The 23,300-nt window shown below is 27.5% G+C and overlaps 1 protein-coding gene across 4 annotated transcripts; it reads right to left on the bottom strand.

Annotated features, from left to right (window-relative positions):
• On the bottom strand, positions 1-22,774 carry LOC105248370 (DENN domain-containing protein 5B). Of its 4 annotated transcripts, none has more exons than XM_025413027.1 (20): positions 22,427-22,774; positions 12,050-12,159; positions 10,765-10,985; positions 10,358-10,552; positions 9,084-9,555; positions 8,541-8,677; positions 8,277-8,458; positions 8,021-8,193; positions 7,640-7,851; positions 6,817-7,023; positions 6,711-6,719; positions 6,226-6,400; positions 5,169-5,433; positions 4,953-4,988; positions 3,197-3,461; positions 2,339-2,606; positions 1,817-2,129; positions 1,331-1,507; positions 1,040-1,250; positions 1-935 (listed from the first exon to the last, which is right to left on the bottom strand). In XM_025413027.1, exons 1-20 carry the CDS (start codon positions 22,542-22,544, stop codon positions 746-748), a joined length of 3,936 nt encoding a protein of 1,311 aa, XP_025268812.1. In that variant the 5' UTR covers positions 22,545-22,774; the 3' UTR covers positions 1-745. The 4 variants fall into 4 exon arrangements, with proteins under 4 accessions (XP_025268812.1, XP_025268810.1, XP_025268813.1 ...); XM_025413025.1 differs by lacking the exon at positions 4,953-4,988 and adding an exon at positions 4,516-4,623; XM_025413028.1 differs by lacking the exon at positions 4,953-4,988.
• Between the last annotated feature and the right edge of the window lie 526 nt (positions 22,775-23,300).

The raw sequence follows: 23,300 nt of genomic DNA, 5'->3' as shown, positions 1-23,300 counted from the left end.
TCAGTATAAATATAAAAATGATTTCAGAATATTCTGCATGCATCCAAAATATACGACAATGTTAAAAACTTAATATTTAATAACAAAGGCTAATACAAAATGATATAAACTGAATAAATGGGATCACATCTTTGGTACATGATTCTTCACTAGTATAAATATTTCAACACTCCATTTTTATCGCATTATTAATAGTTATGGCAAGATAGGGCCAAATATATTTCAATTATATATTAATTTTTTTATCACCGATAAGATATTATTGTAAGTTTCTGAAATAGGACGAGATCTATATGTTCTTCTTATTTAATATTATATCTAATAAATCTCATATTATTTCTTGTCATTAATTTGTTGTTTAAAGACGCATATGGTACAGCTACATCCTCGTAACAGTCTTTAGATTTAATATTACATATTTTTAAATTTTCCTTAATGATAAAATTTGTCGAATCTTTTATCGTCATACGTAATAACAATTGAATTTCTCATTTGTTACTGTTTAGAATTAATTGGCTTTTTTATCAATTAAAAGTATGTTCCTGGTGTGTTCCTATTTATGAAAGGCTCTTAATTATTCTCTAATTTCGTCAATAATTAAAAACGCCATGTAACAAATACATTCTTATTATATAACGTTGGAAAGCTTGATGTGGATTTTTTTACGATTATAATTATTTCATATAATTCGCAACACTTACCGAAGGAACACGGAATATCTACAATTGATACCATTTGGCAAATACTAACATATACTAGAGATTCCGTGAGTCAAGCTCTTCTCGAGGACAATATGGAACTCGCTCAATGGCTCGAGAATATGAATGAGAAAAGTCAATAATGTAGAATTTCGTAGAAACGAATTTTCTTCGTACATATCTGCCGTAGAACGCGCGTCACTCATCGGACGTAACATTGGATGTAGAAGTTGCTCTCTGAAAATTACACATTGACGATTAAATTTAAATAAGAAGAAAAGATAAATAATCAATTAAAATAGAACACTCTATATATCATCAAAGATATTTACAAAATTTACCTCGCTGCTAAACAGATAAATAATTGAAATTTTCCATCTTTCCCTAAAGTCTGACTAAACATATTAATTTGATCAATGAGATGACAGTAACATCTTAAAATAGTAAATCTTTGGCTGCTCTCCGTATATACTCTTCTATCTCGATTAAGTCTTTGAGAATACTCATCCATTTCCTCCAGCAAAGAAATCTCAAAATTTTCTTTCACGCGCACTGCAATAGATTCAGTTATATATTGTTCTAATCTCTGTTTTTTTTCTGATGATTATAAATGAATGATTGATTATGCTCACAAAAGTAATCCCATACGTAGAAATTTCTTCCAAATATTCTTTGATTTTTAAAACCAAATAGAAATATTTGTTCTAAAGATGGCACAAGACCGCCCTCTCCGCACAACAGAGCTGTCAAAGAGCCGTCTTGACACTCTCTTCTGTAGTGATATTTGACTATGGCATTTACAGCTTCACCTAATAATTTCATTTAAAATTATATTTTTCTTAAGTTTTTTATATAGTTTGAATCTTTAAATTAATTATAATAAGAAAATTATCATCTTTGAAATATGAATATTATATATGTGAATTTTTTGTCACTTTTTTCAACACCATTATAATTTAATAACAGGTTTTTTTAATAACATTCTCCCCTACGCATATAATAATACTAAATATTAACATATAGAATAAATTAAATATCTACTTCAATTAACAACAAATGTACCCAGAATACAATATAGTCAGAATCAAAGTCAATAAATAGTACTATTATTAATTTACCAAGCATGTGTTGCAGTTCGACTTGCGATAGTATGGGACGTCTAGGTATACTCGGAGATCTACATCTCGGTGGCGTAGAGCATGATTCCACCAACTCTTCACTATCAATACTACGTGGTACCAAAGCACCCACTAATAAACGCTCGGTGGATCCGTCGTCTATTCCTCTGCCAAGCCAACGACCACAAGGAAACTTAAATGTGTGTCCAGTTACTTCATTTCGCACTACAACATGTTCCACCATCCATTTTGGCGACAATCCAGTATTGTCGTGTCCAATTCTTAATGTAGACAACACACCTAAATTTTTATGCTAAAGAGGGAGAAAATACATGAAAATAATTATAATAAAATGTGTCTATTCTATAAAAAATGAAATAATTAATAAATATGATAGGAATATTAATAGATATAATAAAATAGAAATAGTTTCAATAGAACTCATTTAATTAAAATTTAAGAGAAGTTAATAATTTTATTTAATAAAGCATTAAATAGCAGTTATATAAAATATATACCTACATGAAATACAAATTCTAACGCTCCTTTCGGTATAGGTACGGGATTGGTTTCACAGAGCGTACCGGAAATAGCAATCCAACTATTAGCCGAAGTCGTAGCGGCGCTTGCTTTTCGGCTGGGAAATATCACAACTCGATACGGTAATTTTGTTGTCGGATAATTGTTTGTAAAGCAGAAATAATCAACAGCATTAAGAGTCAGAAGATGATACAAAAATTGTTCTTTCTCCTCCTCACAGCGTAAAAATGCTGATCGTTTATACTGACTCCTAATAAATCATTGAAAGATAAGCAATTATAATTATTAATATTTAAAAAAAATCAAATCTATTATGAACAGATCGCAGTTATGAAAATAATCTAAAAAGTTATTTGTTCTGAAATAATCAAAATCTTCTATATATTTATGTTGTATGCATTAAAAAATATTCTATAATTTTTAAAATATATATTAATAACATTTCATTTTTTTACTAATATTAATATTAAAATATCGCAATATAATTAATATACTATAATATATAATATAAAATATATAATATATATTATATATAATTTATTTCTGTAGTGATATAATTTTTGAATGTCCTGAATCCTTATCACAGCAAATAGAAAACAAATTATATAATTAATTTTATTATATTTTTTCATATCCTATTCATTTACAAAATCATTGTTATGAAATATTTAAATTAAAATATTAAAATTTATAATAAAAGATATACAGAATGTTTCATGTAAAGTGTTACAAGATATTATTATTTTATTATTTAGCTTTATATAATTTGTTGAATATTGTATCGCTAGTACTATATCGGGCGTGAAAATTATACTATATTTAATCATTTTCAAAACATACCTCAATAAAGCACTATCTGACAATAACGTTTTCAAATGGCGTGACAGCAATTTTTTTTCAAGAGCCAATCGCACCCATGCTCTTGCATATCCAATGTGTGTTTTAATATCAGTCATGGCTTGTACGTTACGAATGTCGAAAATTAGAGAGTCCGGAAGAGGCCTTAAGTGTTCCGGACCGACGGTTTTCCTCTCACCAGGAGATTTATATTTGTCCGTACCCCTCGTGGGCGAAACGTCCGTTTCCAATTGCAAATTAGACAAATCTATCGCAATAAAATATTTTAGATAACAGACATTTCTTCTTCCAATCAAGCAAAAGATATATAGACAAAACGAAAACAAGAATAATATTCTTTTTGTTCAAACAGTCATTCTCTCTTTTGATTGTATTCAATACATATTTTTGCAGATAATAATATGCACATGCAAATCCGACATCATGCTTTACAAACTGTCAAAAGTATATACGCACACGTACACATATATTCTCTATAAATAATTTATATATATATATGTTACAGTTAAAACTTGTAATCCATCAAATCCGAATTTACTGCGAAATTTTAATTTTGACTAAATCCACTTGACAATTCGCGCTGCATAAAGTAATTGTTTGATTCCTAAAGAAAGGATTTTATTTCTTATAAATTGTTTATTTCTTATAAACTTAAGATCATTCGACCAGTTGGCAATATTATTTTCTTTTATTCATCAGGCTAACATATTTTCTATGTTCTAATTGGCTCTTTCAACTGAACCGTGACTTTGGCTATATCTTGGCTTTCCATTCCGAATTCATTAACAATCAATCAATTTTAGTTTTAATTAAATTATTTCAATTAGAACGTGAATATACTAATGCAGTCAACACTTTAGTTTTAACTAAATTATTTTAATTAAAACGTGAATTTACTAAAACGGTCAGTTAATTCTAGTTTTAACTAAATTATTTCAATTAGAACTACACGAATTGCCGAGAGGGCTTAATTATAACTAGAATTTCCAACTAAAATTTTGAGGGATCTTCAGGTTTCCATTGTAACATACATATCAGTATTATGATAATATTTAACATGCATTTGTTTCCATAAAAATTATTAGAAATTATGGATTTCTTTAAACAGAAATATTAAAATAATATGTAATAAAAAAATGTCACTCTATAAAATAATTAATATTTATTAATTATGCACATTTACGAGCTTTTTATAATACAATTCCAAAAGATGCAATAGGATGCAAAGAAAAGAAAAATATCATCATTAAATTAGCCCGCGTGTTTCTTTTTTTTTATGGCAAGCCAATATCGAGGCTTACCATTCAAATTTTCCTTGATGTAAGAAGCAATTTCAATAATACTTTTGCCTCTCAAGGATGAAACCAAACGGTCCGGTATTCCGAAAAACTTATTCGGAGATTTCTTTGCTAATTACAACATAAAATGAAATAAAAGAAAGAAAAATTAAACTTAAGAACAATAAAGGAAAATAATAAATCTTGCGCACAGATTGTATATGTACATATATGTATGTATGTGTGTGTGTGTGTGTGTGTGTTTATTGCTAATTTAATTTTTTATATTATGCTCTAAAATATCTTTCTACTCGAGTAATACGTGCGGCGCAGCGTAAATACGTAATATAAACTATTTTGGTGGATCACTTACAAAACTAACAGTGCAGGATATCTACGTACGAAGAACTAATCTCTACTTTTTATAACACTTTATCTTATTATAAAACGGAGACACGTACAATCGAGTCGTTTCCGCAGCACGGACCACGCTAGCGCTGCATTTCCGCAAAATAATAATATTTAATTTGTGATTGATGAATTATTACTATTCTCTTGTATATATGTATATATGTACTTATATATTTATATTATACAAGAAATATGTATAAATATTTAAAAATATATTAAACCGTAATTTTTTTGCGCAACGCTGAAACACATGATGCATATCTTACCAGGGGAAAGAAAATTGGCATCTATAGACTTGGTCGCATCGTTACATTCCTCCGATTCTTGGTACATGGTCAAATGTGACCAAAGAGCACTCTTGCCTTGCTTGTTTTGCAGTCCATGACTCCATACTCGTTCCAATAGATCACAAAGACTAGCGACTAGAGTATTCTCCTCAACATCGGATAGAGATTCGCCTCCGTGACCAAGTGCGACTGCTTCCGATCCCATTTTCTCCACCAACATCCTTTTTGTCTTGGATTTACAATCCTTATCACAAAATAACATACTTATAATGACTTTACAATTGTAATAATTTTATATATATAGCATAAAACAAATATAATATTCCCCGGCAAATTGTAATAATTTTATATATAGCATACAACAAATGTAATATTCCCCGGCAAATTAGAAAAATGTTCCATTTATTGCTCAAATATAATGAGCTTACCAGTCTTATTGAAACGAAAATCGATAGATACGACGATAGTACGTCGAGAGACTGTACGAAAATGCTCTGAATGTGATTTTACATACATACAATACACATTCAAACTATAATCCTTGTAATATTCAAACTATAATCCTTGTAAATATTCAAACTGTATTATGTTTTTTATTAAATATGAAATTTTATTTTATCAAATTTTAAAATAAAAAAAAAAATATTTTTATTTTATTGATTATAGTTATCTGAGGTATTTTTCACTGAAGTCGTGAAAAAAGTGTCCTTTTCAATATTTTCAAAAATATCATAACTAGAATACTTTAATTAATCAAAAATTAATTATAATATTAGTAATTTTTTGTATAAACTTCATAAATTAATATAAAATCTGTTCATCATAAGTATATTTTATATTGATTTAAGAAATGGGGCGTGTATTACATCATTTTATCTTAGATAATAATAATGACTATTTAATATATTGATTACTATTTAATATATATATATATATATATATATATATATATATATATATATATTTAACGAATAAAAATAGTTGAAATAAGACATTCAATAATTGTGTTAAATCATAGCTGTAAGGAAGCAAGTACCTTGAGCAATTTTTCTACGAATGTCCAATTAGCTTGCGCTATTAAAGCGGGACTCATGTCCGTCGAAAGTTTAGTTTGAGGTCGAGGCGACTGAGATTCTTGGGGCGTTACAGGTTTCCCATTTGTATCCATAGATTTCATTTTGTATTTCCACTGTGTCTGGCCTCTTCTACTACTGTAGATAAAAGAAAGCGATCGAGGAAAAAATCTAGTTGTATCATTATTAATCCGCGAGCACACTACGATTTGTAAATATATATATTAAAGCACATTTCTAAAAAAATTATAGTAAAAATAAATGAAGTATATAATATATATATATATATATATATATATATATATATATATAACTATATAATACATAAAATTTTTTCTCGAAATAAGTTTGAACATTAGATGAAAAATACCTTACGAATTAGAGACTTAACGCGCTTTAAGGAAAGCGATATTACTCTATTCTATTTATAATAAAAGTTATTTCTTACCGAAGTATACTACACAGGAAGCACAAAATAGAGATAGTAAACATTAATAAATTTGAAAATAACAGATTATATCTAATTAAAAACATTGTGAATAATCATATCAAACCTTTGAGCTGGTTCTTTATTTAATACGACGTTATCTAACAAAGGAAAACTGCGAAAATATGCGGCTCTATGAGGAAGAATTTCCGTAGGCGGATTCGTCTCAAAGTCTACATTGGTTAATCTCTGTTTGAGTATTTGTTGTGTATCTGTAATGTTTGTGTAAGGCTCATATCGCATTGATCGTATGATGCTTTCTCCAACTTTCTTTCTAAAATACAGAAAATATCAATTAAATATTAAAAAGTTTTCTATAATTCAGATAAACAAAAATAATTAAAATTTTGAAGAAAAACATTATATAGGGCATCCCGAATTTAAATGTTAAAACTATGGTAACGTTTAAAAGATCGATAAATTAAGAAAAGAAGTTTTTTAAAAATTTATTTATTTTTGGAGAAAATCGCAAAAAAACTAAAAACCAAAATAACATTAAATTAAATTTATCGAAAAATATTATGAAATAAAAATAAACGTAATTAAAAAAAAGAGTGAATTAAAATCTCCCTGAAGTTAAATTAGAGATTGTAAATATATACAATACAGAATTATTGTATCCTGTTTATTTTATTGTTTATGTTTATATATTTATACATTTTTTTAATAATATCTCCATTAAAAGAAAGTAACAACACGAAATAAATATAAATAAATAAAAAAATGAAAACTTTTTTACTTTTTTATGATTTTCTCCAAAACGAAGCAAAAATCTCTTGAAATTTTTTCTTAGTTTATCGATCCCTGACACGCTTCCAAAATTTTGACATTTAAATTCGAGACATCCGAATATTATATTATTATTATAATATTATATTATTAAGACTTACTTTAAAGCGGAAATTCTTTGATCGAAGACTTTAATATTACAATCGAGTTCGCTCCACGTTGACATCACTTTACTATCAACAAGAGAGGCAAACATCTGCGTTTCCAGGAATCTTGACAAAAATGGCAGATGTGGCGTAGGCTGGTCGGATAAAAACGTGGCTTTGTCGAAAACGTGCATACTATCCCTATTATTGATCCATTCATCTTTATCCTTCAATGTAATATATATATATATATATTACATTGAAGGATAATATATATATATATATATATATATATATATATATATATATATTAGAAATTAATTTTTTTAAGCAATAACTATATATATGTACATATTTCTCATAATTTTTAATTTTCAGAAATTTTACATTTCGTACCTGACTCGGTTGAATAACAAAATGTTCGTAACTAGAAAACATTTGTACAAAACGATTCAAAAAGATCTCTCTAACAGCATTATTGAAATCGAGAGTCTCTCGATATTCTTCTTGCGGCGTGAGTATCTTTTCCGACATAATATCCTCTGTAGGATCAATATCGTCTACATTCACTGTAATAAAAAAAAATCAAGAATTTAAAAATAATTTTTATTATAATATATTTCTAAACATAGAAAAATATTTTACACGTTACCTAATTTCTTATCTATTGTTCTTTGCAAATTGTCCGATTGCGGCTCTGGTTCCGGCCGATCCCAATCTAACACGTCGTGTAGAGAATGTTTTCTGCGAGGAAGATGAAAACCAGAACCAGGAAGCGTCAGACTACTGGTCATGATGTCGCCATTATAATAATTTATAACCATGTTATCAGTCCTAGTAAAATTTTTTTTTGTTCGGTTTAAATACAAAGTAATATCCTGATTTTCATCTTAATTAAAAACAAAGATTAACTCACTTTCCTGAATGTGGTACTTTGTACTTGTTCAGAAGCGCTCTAATCTCAGTAATAAACTGCATTTTATAAGGAAACACAGGTAATTCTTCCGGAAATTGGCTACTCTGTTTATCTATATCTACATAACAAAGATTTGCCTGTGAACAAACACGATTAGCATTACATTTGGCTAATAAACAATTGTCTTAATTTTTCATTATCAACAGACTACAGAAAAAAATTAATAATAAAAAAGCAAACATATAATTTTTTCTGATTCAAGATACATCTTAATTAATATGAAAAAACAAAATTGACGTTTTTCAATTCTGGATGTATGATATCAATGAATAAATCTATAGTACTGGATATTTGAATTTTCATTATTATATTAGTAAAAAAAAGATATCAAAATAAAAATTGTCAAATAATTATTAAAATATCAAAATCGCGGTTAATTGAAGATTTACATGATAATATTATGCATTATTTAGATGTAATTGTTTCCTCTCGAATACAATAAACAAAAATAAAGTATAAAAAAAGAATTCTAAGAAAACATACTTCACTAGCAATCTTCAATACGCCGCCCTCGCTTTGCGCATGCAGACCCATTATAAAGGGCACCGGAGCATCCAAGAAGTGATGCAGACTGGCAGGCAATATTGGCACGTAGACGTGTTGCCAAGAGAACGGAAACAAGAGCGCCGTTATACATTCGGATACCACCATCAGCTTGTGAAAATCGGCGCTTCTCAAGAGAACTTGATTCTCTAACAGAACGCACGTGAATAACTGGATTAGACAATCTGCACCTAGCCACGTGAATATATCCTTGAGAGGATAGTCCAACATCGGTAGCTCCAGCAACGGAGATGGTTGATAGATAACCAGTTCCAAGGGTAATTTCGCTGGTTCATCATTAGGTACGAAAAACTTCAACGATTTGCCAGACAATGGTACCGGTACATTATACAGAATATTGTAGACATAAGATTCTAAGCTAAGCCCAGGCCCAGGATGTCTAGGAACACACCTGAAAATTTCATTGATCATTACAATCCTTAATATATATGTATAATTTTATATATATATATATATATATATATATATAATGTAGTATTATATTACTACATATATTATATATTTTGCCCGTTAATTCTGTAATGTAAAACAGTAATGATTTTATCGCTTCTAAGAAATTCTCATATTCTAAAACAGATCTACACAGCATAATAAAAAGATTAATTAAAGAATTTTTTGTTAGTGTAGTCTCTATCGAAGTATTTCGAAGAAATCATGTACTATTTATATAAAACGTTGCGCGTTACACGAATTTCAATGTAGTCATAATGCAATAGATGCAAAATATTTGTATAACAACACATGTAGATGTTATAATTATTAGGAAAAATTATAATTAACAGTTTACTTTAGTTTTTCGTTCTTTGGAAATATGAAAATAATATCCGAAAGAATCCAACAAAAATTTATAACAAAAATTAATAATAAAAGAAATAAATTACACAAGAAAAAAGTTATATTCTTTTTAAATAAATTTTCCTTAAAAATCAAATTACTGTCTTGTGTTCATTGGTTGACAAAATTTAGATATAATTTAGATATAATTTAACACATAATATAATTAAATTATAATATTAAAGTATAAATTTATAAATTATAATATTAAATTATAATTAATTATAAGATTTCGCATTATTTCTTTTAATATTATTTTAAATTGTTTGTTATAAATATTTGACTATAACGTGAATAAGTGTACAATACATGACATAAACAATTTATAGAGATTTATAGAAATTTGTGAAATTTCCTACTTGTAAAGATTAGTGAGGAACGTTTTTGCCGCGTAGAGGTAAGGCTGTTGGCATAGCAAGGATATTGATTTGGTCACTAGCAACTTGTCTTTGATAGAATCATAGTATCCTAATGCAGCACCAGGTGAATGGGCTGATAATTTAAAATGACGTGGTAACGATCTTGTGTTGTGTCCATCCTGGCCCTTCCTCGCTCTGAAAAATCAAACCATGCTTTAGAAATTTTTATGATGAAAATAATACAAAGAAATAACAGAGAGAAAGAAAATTGGCAAGATAAATTAAAATTTTTATCTAAAAATAAAAATTTGCAATGTATCAGATGTGAAATCTAGCGTTAAGAAAATGTCGATTTTTATATAAAAGAAATTACAAATATACTTATATTATACGGAAAGTAGACGTACGTGGGAGGTGTGCCGTTCTGACCGCTACTGAGCTCCGTGATGTGCATCGCCTGTAACGTTTGCATTGCAGCGCATATTTTGCGATTGCGGCACTCCTCGTAGAAAACAAGGCTGAACCCATACGTTCTATGACCATCTTCCTTCGTCAGGACGAAGGAATGGAAGGTCGGCTCCACCGAATGCTTTTGAGTACGAAAGCGCAAACCGCTTGGCAGACAAAGCTATTATCAATGTAATCGATAAGTTACTCCCCTTGACTGTGCGACGCAAATGTTCTCTGAATCTAATTAACGGTAGAGAATATCGCTAAAAACACTTTGAATCTACCTCTCCAATGTTTTACATTTATTTTTAATTAATTTTATTAACACTCGAATAAATACATGCGTTTATATTAATATCAGTAGATATATTAATAAATAAATATTTAGATGTGCTAATAATTTAAAGTGTATTGTATCTCTAAATATTAAATCTATTTACATGTTATTAATAAATGAAAATATTTATTCAGCTGTTAAGGTCTTCGTATTTTTCGAATTATATACAAACGGAGTTGTCCGGAAAAGTCCAATAAATGGAAAAAAACATGGTAAATTTCGGATTTTTTATCCAATAAATAAACTGGCAAAAACTAATACATAACATTAAAATATATTTATATAACTTGCAAAAAAAATGTATGCTTTAATTAATAAATCCCATACTAGTTACTATAATTAAAAAAGAATAAAATCAATATTATAATAGTTTTAATTATAGTAATTCAAATAAATATGTGAAATTTTTTAAATAAAAACTTTGGAGATGTAAATGTTAGTAAATTTTATATTAATTTTTAGTTTAATGAGAAAAATATAGTAATAACAGAATTAACAATTTAAAAAAAAATAGAAAGTGAATAATAAAGTTCTAGATATCTAAATATCAACACAAATAGACTATCTCTATATATTTAACAATTTTTACTAATATAGATTTGATTTGCATTTGCCATTCAATATATTTTAATAAATAATTAATTTATTTGTTACATCGATTTATAATCTACTCTCTAACATATTATCTGATTTTATTTTGAATAAAATTTAAATTAGAAAATATCTCAATTGATGAACATATATAGATAAGAAAGTTTTCTATTTATTATAACATTTTTAAAAAAGGAAGATTTGTTTTTGCCGGAAAATACCAGTTTTTACCATTGACATGGATTTTATCCAAAATGCGGAATCTTCAACTCTAATTACAATTAGCAGCTAGTTATTATAATAGATATGCATACCATGCACACAGCATGTTCGTCGAAAGGATTCCATGGTACTGAATCTGGATAATGTCCCAATACTTTGCTTTTGTATGCCCGATCCAAAGGCGTGCACTGCAATGAATCACCTGCGAAAACGATAGATGATATATGTATATCATTCCTGAATACGTATTTAGTATTATTTATAAACTGTTTATAAGCAGAAAGGAAGTGAAATAAGACTCATTAGGTAGGATTAGAGATTCATCAATTACAAAGTTATCTAGATTTTAAGTCTATTATTTGATTTTTTATTTTAATCTTTTTGATTTTGAAGTTTGTTTTAGTTTTTGTTTTTTATTTTAAATTACAACACTTAATATTTAAGATTAAATAAAACCGCAATTTCAATTTTAATTTCAATTTCAATTTGTTTTAAGGAATCAATGAATCACAATCAAAGCGATTTTAATTCTTTTTTTTATACCTGTAAATAATTCTTTAAATATCTAAAAATGAAATAAAAGTAGTATTAAATTTAACATCTTGTAATCTATTTTATAATGACTTCTATTTTTTTCTAGATGCTGTTAAATCTTGTAAATATTTTACTTTAGATATTTAAGGAATTATTTACACTACATAAAAATTACAAATGTATATAAATGTATAAAAAGTACATATATAAGTATATATATAAATGTATAAAAAATACAAATGAAAGTCATTTAAAGCCGAAAGATACGAGTTACAAAATAAATAATAAATTGTAACTGTGCTTACACAAAAAAATATTATTCATATGTAATTACAAATAAATACTTTGCCATTGATTTCTGCTGAATCTTATTTAAAAAATTAAAGAACTACGCTCTCTCTCCGTTACAAATATTATGGCCAAACTTCCCTGGCACGTAGTTTCTTCGTAAACATGTAGTGAAAATATTTATGATGGAAGAAAAGAAAATTTAGCATAGAGTTCAATCTTTCGTGAAACGAAATTTCGCTTGAAAATTCTCTCTCGCTAGAACTATCTTACAACGGAATCAGCAAGTTGTTATCAAATGCTGTGCGATCTCAAATGCTGTGCGGACCAGACTTAAATAAGACACGCTCAAGGAGGCCTTGGCGTCAATCCAACTACACACTTCGAAATACAAGAGTACTTCTGTATAAGGTTAATCGTTTGTGATCAAAGAGCTACCAAGATGGCGAACAATGAATCTATTCTAACAAGATGCGGAGAAAAGGAAAATGAAGCATGCTGAAAAAATTGTGAGATATCCTTAGTCACTTTATTAATTACAATCGACAGATACTAATTGAGTTCTCTGTTTTTATAATATTAGAAAAATTCTCAAAAAATATAGAGATTTATAAATCGATTTTATATTATAAAGTTTAGAGAGAATATAAAATAATATAAAGTAAATATGAAAAAAATAAGTCAAATACATTTAAAAATATAATATATATAATTATAATTTTAGGAATATATATCTTTACACAATTTATATATATATGAATTTCGTATTTTAAATTAGTTATATAAAATGGGTTATTTGAACTAGTACTCTATAATAATATAATACTGTAATTGTATATTTATACATTTTTTTGGTAAAGATAACTATATTTTATACAAAATATTGTTCAAGTAAAATTTTATTGTAACTACCAAAATAGATAATCAGGGAATTAGGGAAAATTGAGTTCGAAGCAAAGTAATGTCACATGCGAAAGTCTGTCGTAAACCTTTATAAGCTAACATCTAATTTCCTTCGGATTGAAGCCAGATAGTACATCTCAAGTTCGTATTCCGGATTAATTTACGAACATTTGAGAATCCATTTTACAGAATAATTCTCGTTGTGATGCAGCAATTGGATCTTGTTTTAAACAAATAGAGTTATGTTACGTCTTGTTATAAGGTTTCGTGATTTATAACATTTTATTTTGAAAGATTTTAAGAGAATATGATCCATAAAATTTTATTACTTTATCAGCATTTGTGCATATTAATAAAAATGTTAATAAATATATTAATTCATATTCGTTCTACATATATTTCATTATGTTCTTTACACAATAATACAAATTATTTGCAGAAAAAGCCTAACTAAAATTATGCTTCATATAATTTAAAAAAGTTATAAGTGCTTTTTTATAATTGAAAGTATGAGATGAAACAAAATGTTTATGTAAAGTATATTATATAAAGTGTATATATCTGAATAAATAGATATAAAATTGATTTTAATCTGAAATTTCTTGATTGACGTTATCAACTAGCATGTAAACATCAACAGTCAATCTCCGCTTGGAAATAACGTTCAGTGTAACGGCAGTGATAATCGAATGGATTGACTGAATCGGTCCTCGCCGAAATCACCAGTTTCCATTAACAGACCGATAGTCTTTTTCCGATATTTTCATTTCCCATCTACACATGAAGTCTTTGAATAAATCACTATGAAACAGATGTTTCAGCAAGTTTCTCAGTCTTTTATATGCTTACTATTTTTAGAAAACTATGCGATGTAATTATATGAATATTTTTTCATTTTATATATTACATTCTAAATGTATATATTAAAGCAGCAAATATTTTTTTGTTTTAATGCTGTAAAAAGTAGTAATAAATTTATGTAAAATATCAAATAATTTATATAAATAGATGTAGAAATTCCAGCATTTATTTTGACTGTGATTTTGTTTGTGATTATGAATAAAACTTGTTGCTCTTCAATGATTTATCTGTATTATATATTTCATGTTTTTTGTATTTATCCTCTTGTCACTAATTATTTACTATATTATTATACATTTCATTAATTATTATTATGCAAATGCAGAAGACTTTCCAGAGCAATATCGAATTATACGCAAAAAAATGTTATAAATTTCATTGGACTTATATTTAGATCTTTATTTTTATTTTAATTGAAATGATAAATTTCATACATATATATATATATATATATATGTATGAAATTTATCATTTCAATTAAAATAAAAATAAAGATCTAAATATAAGTCCAATGAAATTTATAACATTTTTTTGCGTATAATTCGATATATATATATATAAAGACACTTTTTAATAAAAGTTTATATAATTTATATATTTTCCTAAAGTATACAAAAAATTAGTTTCTAATTTTATTTATTATAAACAAAGACAAAAAAATGTTTTTTTTAATACTTTGCACTTAATAAAAATCACATTTTATGATTCAATATTCAATACGTTATCAAAAATTATCTATGATCTACTTATCTAAAATCATTGCATCCTTCTTTTGAAAATGAGTCATGCAGATCGTCGTCATCATGTTTAAGTGAGCGTAGAAAATTGTTAACCAATCTTTTAGACACATAGGTTTTCTGTTCATAACTTTGTAGTATATTTCATGTATCACATATATATAAATGTCCGACAAAAACTTATTTTCAACGTATTTAATTATATCAAATATTACTCATAAAATTTGCTTATAAGTTCTATATCTTCGTTTTAGTTATTACGCCAATATATTGTTCTTAAATCCAGTTACACGTGTGGCTATCCATACTTTCTACTCTCGTATACGCTTCGTTGCCGAGATGATTTCTTACGAATACATTCATAATTATACTTTTACGTGCAACTACTAACATAATAAAATAGGTAATCTAAAGATATTTTAAATACATTTTTTATAACAGACAGTATAAGAAACCACTGCAATTTTCAAATCTAATAAGGTAAAACTGGTCGAATGGCCGCCACAATCATCAGATTTAATCCAATTGAAATTTTGTGGGCTTATTTGGACGTGAACGTAAATAAAACGAACGTAAGTGACAAGACATTGTCCTATGCAACACTCCAGAAGGCTCGGAAGGAAATTGATCCTGAATACTTAAAGAAATTAGTCGAAAGTATGCCTCGCCGACTGGAAGCGGTATGGACAGCCAAAGGTGACCATACCAAGTACTAATCACCATTAGAATTAACTTTATTTATTTGTTAACTATTACTTCTAAAAGTGTATGATTTATTTTGTCCAGGGCAAAATGTAACAATATTGAATAATACATTTTTTACAAAATAATGGAGCATAATTTTTATTACTCCCTTTTACTTATTTTCTTTATTTAAATACTTTGAAATGCTTCGACTTTCCTGTATCTAATAATCCATTTGCTTGTTAAAAGAATAGTTATACTAACAAATTCAATTTGTTCAAAGGTGTATGATTTATTTTGTCTAGTACTGTATATTAAAAGAAGATAAAAATTTTTTAGTTTTAGAATCTTGATACTTATTTAAGTTTTATATGTATTACTGTTTCGTTTTATGAGATTGTTATGTAATTTATAAGTCACATCAAAACATTCGAAAAATCATTTTATAACTTATAATTCTTTTGAAACAGAACTGTTATTGCGAGACATCTTATTTCTTATATAAAATTACTTTCTCACAGAATTCCATAAAATAGTTACAATTATTCTATAATGATTATGTCACGTATATTAACATTTTTGTTAAAATTTCTTTCTCAAATGTTGTTCATTTCATTTGTGAACAATTCACGTTTCTTCCAAGGAATATGCAAACGACAGCATATTTTTATGCATATACGGAATAGTGTAACAGGACGTCTACTCAAATTTTATAAAGAGATTTTCTCTTTAAAAATTTCCTGATTTTCCAAATATTTTTGTTTGAACTTCTAGTTAAAGAAAATTTTTGAAGATTTTTTGATGTAACTTTCTAAAATAAATTTTTTATTGCCTGTATTTTCTAATATTTTCACTCAAAATACAAAATTAAAACACAAATTAAAACACAAATTTCAAATGCTAGATTTGTAAATATACTGAAGAAAAATAACTAATTTTCGATAATGATAAACATTTTTCATTTGCATAAAATTTTCATTTTTCATCGCTAAAAATTATAATAAAAGATATATATTCAATATTTTGTTAAAACGTTGAATATATAAATAAAGTTATATAAATTAAAGTTATATGAATATATAAATAAAGTTATATATATTTATAATATATTGTATTTTAAACATATAATTTACTTGACTTGTCTGTTTATTGACTGTTTATAATATGAGAGCAAAATGATTAAACAGAGAATTTTAAAATTAAATTTTTTAAAATTCTCCGAGAGAAAGGGTTCCAGTAAAATTTCATAAAAATTTCCTGACTTTTTTAAGTACAAAAGGAATCTCTGAAAAATTTACATTTTCCATGTTTTTTTAGTGAATAGACACCCTGTATACATAAGATGCAAGAAAAGCAAAGTTTATAGACGCGATAAAAGAAAGAGAAAAGTATATTCAAACAAGAAAGGAGGAAAGCACAAAACGAGCAATAAATGACCGATAAGCTTCTGTGCCATGGAAAGTATTGATTCAAGAGCATGATGCACATATGAAGTGTCGGACAAACGAATATTTTCTGTGAATCCGCCTATGGTATAGTGCATACACGTGTACGTACGCTTACGCGTACTTATAAATATGTACAATTATGTCACATTGATGTCACGCGACAGTCTGAAAGAAAGAGAGCAGGTTTTTTTGCGAAGTTGTACAGAATATAAAATATCTGAAAATTATACACCATATACATATAATTTCTTTAAAAAATTTACATTTTTTTAACGAAAATTTATACTATAAGTAAATTGAAACATAGAAAACAAAGGATTAATTAAAGCCAAAAACATAACGTTGACAAGCGAAATCTATAATAAATTCAATATTTCAGGATAAAATAAATGACTTTCAGGATAAAATAATAAACTTCTTTCTAGCAAAATTAAAGAATATAAAAATTAGATAAAAAGAAATAACGCGTCTATCCATAAATCAACGAGTAGATTGTTGAATCATGACTTTAATTGGGAGACTATTAAGATTCTAGACAACTTTATTTACGAAAAAATGCTATCAGAAATGGTCTACAAAAAAAATAAATGTCTCAATTTACAGAGTGATACCTGTCTCAATTTACAGAGTGACACCGATACTTTGCATCAAGCATATTTACCAATTATAATGACTTTAATTAAGATTTGAGTGCAATATATATACGTTTATTTATTTTAACTTTTATTATGTATGATTTATATTCGTTATTAATTTCAATTTATTGTAATAACTGCATTTTAAACGATGGTTCAAAACACTTATCAACCGTGTCGTATGACTAGTGAGGTGGTAGTTTTTGCACAATGAAGATGCACACATAAGAGTTGCATGCATCCTTTTTTCCATACATTTGTCATATAATATTTTTGACTTGCTATTATATGTTTATACATTTTGATTGTTGTGGGATATTGTTTGTTTACTTTAAAGTGTGTAAAAATCTCTATGTTTTGTGTGTCAAATTTATGAATTTTATAGATCAATATTCACTCTTCATACATTTTATAAGATTACATATGTATTATTTTAATATTGTCAAGTTCAGTTTTATTGAAGATAGCCCGAAGAGAGACAAAAACATTTAAATATATTCATTTTATTTTAGAATATTAAATTTGTTATAGATTTCACCAGTCAATAAAATATGTTTTTGATTCTAATTACCCTTTCATTTTCTATCAACTTACTTACATTGTTAATTATTGAAAGCCTGTGATTTGGTTTATTGTTATAATTTACAATTAGCAATTATACTTGATTATTAAGTTATTGAGAAATATTATCAAGAAATAACATTAATTATTAAAAGATTAAAATTTTGAAAAATATTTTTTTGAATGATTCATAAAAAACCGTGAAAGAAGTTTAGAAAAGTTATACTTAATAAAATATATATATATATATATATATATATATATATATATATATATATATAGAAAGAGAAAATTCTGAAAAAAAAAAAAATTAAAAGAATGGGAAATAATAAAATTTTAATAATATTCGTAACTTATATAATGAAATTTCATGGGATTTGTATTTGAGAAATTTCTTTTAATAAAGATGTATAAAATTTAAAAATTATTAATAAACACACAAATGTATTCTCTGGATTTGAATATTCACTAAAACAATCTTGGGCTTCTTATATAAAAAAATGTATCTATTTTTAATTATTGTTTTTAACCAGCGAAATGATAATGAAAATAGAGATTATTTTATTATATTAATTATTTAATTTATAAAAAGGAACAGATTTTAATTATACTTCTCATATCGACTAACAAAATATTAAAATTATAGAACATGTACATAATTTACATTAAATTTAATTTATGTGTTCCATGTTTTAATTGTTATATCTTAATTTTTTCAAAAAAATATTTTATTCCACAAAATTGAAAAGATATTGTTCAAAATTTTTTATAATAGCGAGATTGGATTTGACCTCATTTGTGGCAATATTAAAAATACAAGAATAAGACAAATTATATGTTTTCGATTTTGTTCCTGTATTCTGGTCTAGGGAGCTTTCCCTACCCAGATAAGTTGCCTCTCCCCTTCTTATGAGCACATATGATGTCATCGTGGGGTCATTTGTACATGAAGGGGCTACCGGCATTTAAGTATGCGTTTAAAAGGCGGAAACGTGATTATATAGAACCAACACAGATGCACATACGCAATAAAGGTTTCTGCTTCATAATAATTAGAAAGAAGAAATTCGGTTCATGCCCAATCAATTTTGCCCGAAAAATTTATTTTAAATACAAAATCTTAAGTGTAATAAATGTAAAATATATGTATATTTCAAAATTCAAAGTTTATCAAATATAAAATTTCCTAATAATAAAAACAGAGCTTCTTACAAATTTAACGAAAAATTTAACGATAAATTTATCTGATCCAAGTTATCGATACAATATATAAATATTTTGTCACATTAATATAATACTTAAAATCTCTTTCCAATAGACTAAAAATATATATTTAAGGGGCAATATGCAAACCCTTCTGCGAATCATTGGACATACGCAAAGAAGGGTGAGGTCCTAAGTGAAACGAATGAAGTATGAGAAAAATATCGATAGCTAATATTTGTAAAAAAAAGAAGACGCAAGAAAATAAAAGATTGCTAAAAAAAAGAAATTCATATTAAAGTTATAAGTAAGAGAGTGATATTATTATTTAAAAAACTAAAAATAAAAATAAATATAAAGAATTAATTAAAATAGTAAAAAAAACAGTTCAGATATATACGCATGACACATATTTAAATATTTTAATAATTGTATTTATTCTTTTCTTTTTAATAACGGAAAATTTACATTTACATTGTTACGTTATATTATAGCAAGTAATAAACTTTTTACAAATAAGAAGAAATATTTATGGATTTATGCGTCCAATGAATAATAATACTTCTAACAAAGAGTCGCTTAGACACAATCGAGTTATTGTATTCTGTTTGAAGCAGAAAATGAATAACTGCCATAAAACTGGGTGAAGTTGTACTCGAGAATCACTGATATTTAAAAATGCTCAGCAAGTTTACTAAGAAAGAAATCAGTTATATAGATTAATTAAAAATGGCAAACTAATTAAAAAAAATATAGGAAGAAAATAATTTTTTTCTGTATTCACATAATAAATGTGATAAAACGGCAGCACATATAAAATATTTTTACATTTTTGCCATTATGAAAGCTATTATTTCTCGTGAAAATTAGATTTATATTTTTTAAAATTTATATTTCAATCAAAAAAAGAACATTTCTCAAAATACAAATTTTTATTTTACTTATTTTTAAATATGTGTAATGCTGTATAATGATAATTTCATTAAATTCGAAAGAGAATTTCAATTTTTTTAATTCTTCGTTATCAATCTTATTTGTAAGATATTATTCGCTTTTAGGGAATTTCTTTACGGAAATATCCTATGTAATAAAATGGAAATGTTGTTCCCTATACATGTAAACTTTGACCTTATTCTCAGGGACACGCGTTATCTCTTTTTTATAGATATTTTTACACTTCCGATCTTGAAGGCTGCCAATCTTGCTAAGAATTAATCTTAAACTCTTTCTCTTTAAATTCGATAATCAAATAATATATTATTGCATCATATTAGAACTATTTTTTCAGATTTTAGTATCCAATACGTGAGAAAGTAAAAATTTCGTAATGATATTCTAAATTTCTTTATAATCTTATTTCTTATTTTTGTATTTATAATTTTTAAGTTTAATTAATATTAAAACCAAGCGAGAGTCGCAAATAATATCGGCGTTTAGAGTCCCGGAATTACAAACACAATATTGGCCAACAGCTGACAGTAAAGCCACTCGTTACGAGATATAAGCGCCTTTAGCTGCGGGAGCTCTCGAGGGAGCTTCTTTCAGTAAAACGATCATTTCGCAGAAAACCGTCGTCCCGCATGAACGAGACGTTTTCTCAGGAGGATGCTGCACCCGCGTATTGTTATAAGGCTCCCTTATTCAGGCGTATGGTAGCCTAAAACGACAAAGAGCCAGCTGGATCGACCATCGCGCGGTCCATTCCGCGTACTACGAACTCAGCTTTACAAAGAAATCAAATATTAAACATTCTCTTCATTTATATTAGGAAAGAGAGCAGACTTTCTATATTATTTTTTGCACTTTTCCCTTCCCGAAAGTCCAAGTTTATTTCATTCTAAATGCAGAAAGTATGAGAAAGTAATGCTCAAACGAACAAACCTACTTTTTTATACCTTATACGCTAATACGTATACTTAAAACATGCCCATTTAGTTAACATTAATTGCATGTTAACTGCAGAAAAATTATTAATTTACAAAATTTAGATAAAGAGTTGTCTCACAAGTATAATCGGAATATCTCTACATGTTCAATCCAATTTGCTCGAAATTAACATTTGATAGGTCAATTAATTCACATATAATACCGTGTAATTAAATTGCGAACGAGAATTCCATTAAGATCTTCATGATAATTAAAGCTTTAGATGCATTTGATATCGTGTAAAGTTTAATTCACGCTATTACGCTGGAAAAAAACTCAAAATTATTATTAATATTAAAACATTTTATCATCGCACTAATTTTTGATGCCTTCTTTAACATTACCGATAGATTTGAAACCCATTATATAACAATTGTCGTATCCCTCTCTTTGTATGATAACAAATTTTCTACTGCAAATTTAAAGCTAGTATTTTTTTCACTCAGACATTATATTATATTTATGGAGTTCTCGTTTTAAAGAAGCTTTGTTTTGTGACAATCAGTTGTATCTCTAGTATATATAAAATAATACACACACACACACACACACATTCTCTGTTTCTCTCTCTCTCTCTCTTTCTCATCCCCTCTTTTTCCCTCTCATTTTATTACACACCGAAAATAAAGAATCGCGAGATAGCGAGGAGTAGTGGTATCAGTTGACGCAAAGGAAAATACGATACTCACCGAAATACTTGTCCGGCTCGAGACCAGAGTCCTTGTCCAGGCCACATATGACGAAGTAATCTGCGAACCGTTGCGGATGTTGCTCCGAGCCGCGCGCTATTCCCAAGCTCCCGTTCATCTTTTCCGGGCAACGGGGAGGATCTTTTAAGTCGCACCACGATAGCACGCGTTGCGGTTCACTTCACCCAGCACCGTCCAACTTCACGAAATTGATTTCCACATCGCGCACCGTCGACGCACCAGACTGTCATTTCACGCCGAGATAGACAACAGCTGAGCGAGCGCGCGCGACGCGCATGGAACAGTCCGAGAGTCCTCTCTCGCTCTGCGAAGCGCAGCGCTGCAGAGCGCGGAGTGCGGGTCTACCCGCGGATGATCGATCTTTAACCGCGGCGTCTGAAGTTGACCGCGAGGCGCGCCGAGCGCGCCGTGATTTGGCGCGCGATTTAATTTCCCGCAGTACGCGCGCGGACTGTTACAGGACCTGACGACCTCCATATTCCAGTATTCCTGTAATAAAATGGAATAAAAAAATTTCAGTACAACTATATCGAGGCCATAGTCTTGCAATTAAAAGCAATCAAAATTTGTCAATACAATAAAGCAAATTTCAATCACTTATAACTAAAAAATTTAACTATTGTAGTCTCGGCGAATTAAATATTTTAGTTTTGATCAAAAAGGTATTTACTTGAGGATATGTAAATAAATAAATTGACAAGTACTTCTCTGATCAAAATAAAAATAAACTCTGTTTCTTAAATGTGTATGAAAATATTAAATTTATAATTTTATTTAATGTAATAATTATATTTAATGTAATAATTGATCGATCACTTAAATTGTTATTTAAGAAAATATTAAATATTTTGCA

This window comes from Camponotus floridanus, unplaced genomic scaffold, assembly GCF_003227725.1.
Source record: "Camponotus floridanus strain SB8 unplaced genomic scaffold, Cflo_v7.5 scaffold6, whole genome shotgun sequence".
Lineage (NCBI taxonomy): Eukaryota > Metazoa > Arthropoda > Insecta > Hymenoptera > Formicidae > Camponotus > Camponotus floridanus.
Note: the sequence above shows the minus strand (reverse complement) of the source record. Positions and strands in the feature narration are given on the sequence as shown.

Excerpts from the sequence above, each read along its gene's own strand:
- LOC105248370 (XM_025413025.1), bottom strand. The coding sequence starts at position 22,544 with ATGAACGGGAGCTTGGGAATAGCGCGCGGCTCGGAGCAACATCCGCAA. Across the intron at positions 8,194-8,276 it reads AACAATAGATAAGAAATTAG|TGAATGTAGACGATATTGAT; the intron begins GTAACGTGTAAA and ends TTTTTATTACAG. Across the intron at positions 2,130-2,338 it reads CGTTAGAATTTGTATTTCAT|CATAAAAATTTAGGTGTGTT; the intron begins GTAGGTATATAT and ends CTCCCTCTTTAG.